The sequence below is a fragment of the Sinocyclocheilus anshuiensis genome, unplaced genomic scaffold, assembly GCF_001515605.1.
Source record: "Sinocyclocheilus anshuiensis isolate Anshui unplaced genomic scaffold, SAMN03320099.WGS_v1.1 scaffold245, whole genome shotgun sequence".
Taxonomy (NCBI): Eukaryota; Metazoa; Chordata; class Actinopteri; order Cypriniformes; family Cyprinidae; genus Sinocyclocheilus; species Sinocyclocheilus anshuiensis.
In genome coordinates, this window is record NW_015536478.1 from 468,707 (window position 1) to 474,706 (window position 6,000).

The window sequence follows — 6,000 nt, forward strand, 5'->3', positions numbered from 1 at the left end:
TTCTAAATAAAAAAAGAAACAATTATTTATTTGAAACAGAATAAAGGTGATTATACGATGTGAGCTGATAATGAGAAACTTCACAGAATTCCTGGCAAGGTACTAACAGATCTATTTTTCTGTCAAACTCACTTTTTATAAAGCCTTAACTTATCCTCATTATCCTTCCTAACATGTGTCTTGATTAAATAAATTAGCATTCCACTACTAAAGGCGATCTCATCTAAAACTGTAATGATCAGCTTCTTCATCACAGTGATAAATGTCACCATCCTGCTTCTGCAAAAGTGCTTTTTATTAACAGCCTAACAGTTCTATGATTTAAAAGAAGGGTTATATGACAACATAAGGGTTCTGTGATGAAACAGAAGAGTTAAAGGACAACATAAACAACCTGTGATGAAACAGAAGGGTTAAATGACAATCTAAAGGGGGTCGCACACCGGACGAGAAGCGCAGCGCCCCGTCTAGGACAACTCGAGGTATCGCACACCGGACGCGCACATTCTATACGCGCGAGCTCAATTTCGAATCAAGTTCTGAGCTGCAAGATGGGTGGGTTTAAACTTCATTTATTATTATTTTAAATATATTATTTTAATTGATAATAGCTGAGTTTTGAACGTTAATCAATGAAAAGAATCTGTGTTATGATAAGTCTGTTATTGTTTTGTTGTATCTGTTGTCTAGGCAACTATGTTTTGCGTATGTAAAAAATAAAAGATTAAAAGGACTACGTTTATTATACATTTAATTCTATATGTTTACATTTTATTCAAGCTGTAAAACTAATGTATGTAGTATTTTGAAGAAGTGGTATCTTGGTATAATGTATTAACAACGATTTGAGACAAATATGATGTTATTTAATATAAAACTATGCAGATGGCGCTCTGTGGCGCAGTAGTAATTTGAACAGCGTCCTGAGTCGTAGCTGGGCGCTGCAGAGAGACGCCGAATGGCACCGCCAGTGTGCGTACTCTCATAGAAAACAATGCGTTCGAATTTTAAAAACGTGGCGCGGCGCTGCGCTTCTCGTCCGGTGTGCGACCCCCTTCAGGGTTATGTGACAAAACAGAAAGGTTCAATGACAAAATACTGTAAGGGTCCTATGTTGGAACAAGGGTTAAATGACAACATAAGTGTTCTGTTATGGAACAGAAGGGTTAAAATACAACATACTGTACTGTAAGGGTCTTATGAAGGAACAGAAGGGTTAAATCAAAACATAAGGGTCCTGTGATAAAACAGAAGGGTTAAATGACAATACAAGGGTTTTGTGACAGAACGGAAGGGTTAAATGACAACATAAGGGTCCTCTGCTAGAACAGAAGATTTGTAAGATATAGCAGAAATGTTGTGTTGCTGGAGCTATAATGGCTCAGGCTCTGAGTTCTTGAGTGCAGAATGGCCAGAACAGGAGGTTAGGTTTAAGATGAAAAGGCTTTTTTATTAGATTGGTCTCTGGTGAAGGAGGTGATGTACGGTCGCTGAGGTTTCCTCTGGGCTGTGCTACGGCATTAACGCAGGGTCATTTATGATCTGCAGAGAGTATTAAATCCTCTCCTTCATCTGCGCCTGATAAAGGACCTGCACCCACAAGCTATAAGAAAGTTTGTATGTGTACCTGCTGAAACAAAACAGATTCAGCCTATATGCGGCAAAACATGACATCTTATTTATGAACCTATTTCAACATGACTTCATGTAAGCCAACGTTATGGCTTGTCTTTATGCTATAGGCAACAAAGCTACATTTCCCATTATCCTCCATGACAACATTAGATTATAAAATCCCCTATATAGCTAAAGCCTTTAATGTTCATCAATTGCACTTCATTTTGATGCACTAGTGCTTCTGCTCATCGGTAGCTAAAAAATAGAGAATGCACAAATAGAGATTCATTTTAGTGAATCAGTTTGTTCAGACAGTTCATGTAAATGAACCAGAAAGAGAAATGATTCATTTCAATCCCTGTGCAGCATTTTTGCATTGCATTATTTAGCTAAATGGTTTTCCAGCGAGTTACATGAATTAAAGTGTTTCTAGTTCTAGTAATTGTATTTAATGTACATTTATCTATTAAACATTCCCTATCTATTCACTGGCACTGAGATGTGTGTTATGGATGGTTTCTATCAGTGCTGGTCAGTGTTATCATTAATCACAGGAATACAATGTCACACACAAACGCTATCTGATACTGTCTCTACAGGAAACACACGCTATATTCAATTACATGTGGAAAATAAGATCAGAGCGGTTTTACTGTCTGACAAACATCATGTGTGATTGACTCACGGTGGACGTGGGTGCAAGCCTTCTCGAGTTATCACGCCCTCCTTCTCCATCAGCATCTGCCGAAACGTTCCAACCTTCTGCCGGATTTCTTCTTCGGAATATCTGCAAACATAAATGAAAGCGGTCAAATGACAACAATCTCCTCAATAAAACACGGTTTAAGGAATCTTTCAGGTCTGGAGTGATTTTCACTCACTGGATGATAAAACAGGTGAAAAAATCCCAGCAAACATTGATGGAGGGAGCCAAGCAACCATAATTAACCCTGCCAGCAACCACCCAGAAAAACTGTTGCACGGGTCACCACTTACAATTTCTTCAGAGAGTGTAAAAGTCTAGTCTTTCAGAGATGTGCTAAAAATGTGTGAATAAATGCAGCATGGAAACATTCGGGTTTGGATATTAAACGGGCCATTCTCGTTTTCTCCAGAGCGCATCTATCAGGAAACAAGATTAGTGTGTGTGTGTGTGTGTGTGAGAGAGAGAGAGAGAGACTGTCATGCCACACAGTTTGGCTGTAATGTGATTTCAGAGGAGCACAGCCTGCAGGGGGCGCCGGATTGGAGAAACACTCTTTATATTCACTCAATGTCACCATGCAGAAATCTTGCAGATTTGACAGTCAGCACACAGACAACAGTGTGCGCTTGATAACATTTGAACCCATACTGTGCAAAAAGAGATGGAACTGAAATCCTGTTCCAAACCGGTTGCCTATGTACACAACATGTTGAGGCATCACATCTATCAAATATATGAAGTGAAATATGTGAGAAATGTCATTTATCAGAATAAATCAATCTATAAATAACAAAAAGCATTGCAATAATTACAGTACAAGTCAAAAATTTGAAATAATTAAGTCTCTTTTGTTCAATGCATTAATTTGATAAAATGGCAATATTGTGAAATTACTACAATTTCTAATACTTACTTACGTACTACCCATTATGCCCTTGGCATGTAGAGCAGCAACAAAAGTCTGTGTGGGCCAGCCACTGGATGGTGCGACACAATTTCTAATAATTGTTTTCTAATTAAATATATTTTAATGATTTGTGATCAAAGCTGAATTTTCAGCATCATTACTCCAGTCTTCAGCGTCACATGATCCTTCAGAAATCAGTCTTCAATGTTAAGAACAGTTTTTTGCTGCATAATATTTTTGTGGAAACTGTGATTTTTTTTCAGGAATCTTTGATGAATAGAGTTCAAAAGAACAGCATTTACTGAAACAGAAATCTTTTGTAACATTATAAATGTCTTTACTGTCATTTTCTATCAAGTTAAAGTGGCCTTGCTGAATAAAAGTATTAATTTCTTTTTTTTTTAAATCCCAAACTTTTAAATGGTAATGTATCATGGTTTCCACAAAAGCACAACTGTTTTCAACATTGATAATAATCAGAAATGTTTCTTGAGCAGCAAATCTGTATATTAGAATGCTTTCTGAAGATCATGTGACACTGAAGACTGGACTAATGATGCTGAAAATTCAGCTGCGCATCACAGAAATAAATTACATTTTAACAGATATTCAAATGGAAAAACAGTTCATTAAAATTGTAATACTTATTTCACAATTTTACTGTTTTTACTGTATTTTTGATCAAATAAATGCAGCTTTGATGAACAGAAGAGACTTCTTTCAAAAACATTAAAAATTATTTGACCGGTAGTGTAAATGTAGTTTAAATAATGACTATTTTCCCCAATATTCGTGTGTGCTGTGCATTTTTATGCATTACAGCAGCTTACCAACATGCTACCACTAAATTCAACTGCGAGTCAAATCTTGTGCATTTCACAATGATGTGCACTGCTCCATTTCAGTCAGCATGCTCACTATGCAGGCAGCAGACAGCAGGGCAGATCACTAGGTTTTGGAACAGAGCAGGTTTTCACACACAGGTCGAAGCAGCACATGATGTGTGTGTCGAGGTGTGTTGATGTAAGTCATGTGAAAGAGTCTTAACACAGTGGTACATGAAACCTGCACCTGCTGTCTGGTTAAAGTAAACTGGTGTAACCAGGGGCAACCATTGTGCATTCAATTCAGCTGGTAATGTATGGCATCACAACAGCAGGTTTTATCAGCCTCTGCCCAGAGCAGCTGCACACAGCGGTTTGTGAAGAAGCCAAACCTTCCTGCTATAAAAGCTTGTGCTGGAGGGGCTGGAGATAATGCTGCTTTATCAAATCCATTCCTACATATGTGCGCGCACGCGCACACACAAGATAAAAATTAATTTCTGTGTTTTTTCTTGTGCAATATGAGCAGAGGACAGCGGGTAGAACACACAGAAGCACACACATTTTTCTGTTTTTTTGTCTTTATAATGAGCTCATGATCACTGATGATTTAAACATTTTTAGAATTCACTTCAAACTTTTTTTTCCTACATTTTCCTTTAGGAATTTTACTGACTTAAAAGACATTTCTGGTGCGTTCATGTCCTCCTGGGAAGTTTGTGTTTATGAGTCTGGAAGTGGTCATTATGACCTCAGGTGTGTTCAAATCAGTTTACATCTACACTACACGATGATGAATAACATCGGGTGTATTTTTGCTTTTTTTCTATTCAACTTGTGAAGGTGCTGTAAATTGAATCATCATATATTCTGTTTTAGTTGTACAATAATATGGTATTTTGTCCATGCAATTTAGTTTTATTTTAAATTTACAAAAAATAACAATAATTTGAACAAATGTACCATTAATACAGATGCTGTATCCATTGCATCTGACATGCTCCCAACTCTCAAATCAACTATAATTTTTAATATCTCATGTGTGACTAATTATTTTATTGGGCTTAAACATTCATACACTATCATTCGAAAGTTTATCATTGTTGAAAACAGTTGTGCTGCATGTGTTTGTGCAAACTGTGATATTTTATTTTTCAGGATTCAGAACAGCATTTATTTGAAATAGAAATCTTTTGTAACATTATGAATGTCTTTGCTGTGCACTCTTGATCAATTTAATGATTAATAAAATAAAATGAATAAAAATTACTTGATGGATAAACCTTTTAATTTCTTTTACAGTTTTTTTTTTTCAACTTTTTAAACACACAAAATCTTTACTTGTCACAACATTTCTGAAAGTTGACACTCAAACAGCAGAAGCACACACCAAATCTGCAAAACCATACACTAATTCTCAGCCTTTGACTTGTTTCCAATTTCATAAAAAACTTTTTGCAAAACACAACACACAATTCTCTATGTAACACACAAACATCCAACAGGAATTAATATTATGGCAAAGGTGTTTGCAAATGCTTTTGAGATGTGTTTGTGATATTTTGAATGCAGTGCTTCATTTTGCAAGAGATGTAAGGCATTTTGCATTTTGTGTGTACAATTCTTGGATTTGTGTGTAAAGTTTTGAAAAAAAGAGGCAAAGTTTTGAAAATGTATGTAAGCGGTAATAAAGTTATTCTGAAAACAAACTGTGTATAGTGTGTAATTGAGATGACAACTGATGCCACTCAGTGAATTAAATATATAGCATACAGCTATTCAGCATTGCACATTGCTTGCTATTTCACTTTCTATTTATTAAAAATAAGCGGAAGGAAGTACATGTGCTCTCATGCCAACATGACCTGCAGGGGGCTCTAGCCATGTTTGGAAAGAACAACTGTAACACACAAACACACACACACACACACACACACACACACACA

The 6,000-nt window shown here is 36.4% G+C and overlaps 1 protein-coding gene across 2 annotated transcripts in view; it reads right to left on the reverse strand.

The window, feature by feature from the left end:
• The window catches only part of LOC107664101 (serine/arginine repetitive matrix protein 3), a 70,025-nt gene that overhangs the window by 23,465 nt on the left and 40,560 nt on the right, over positions 1–6,000 (reverse strand). For both annotated transcript variants that reach the window (XM_016454671.1, XM_016454593.1), the window contains exon 3: positions 2,303–2,404. In XM_016454671.1, the coding sequence (XP_016310157.1) occupies positions 2,303–2,404 (102 nt within the window). The remainder of the gene's footprint in view (positions 1–2,302; positions 2,405–6,000) is intronic.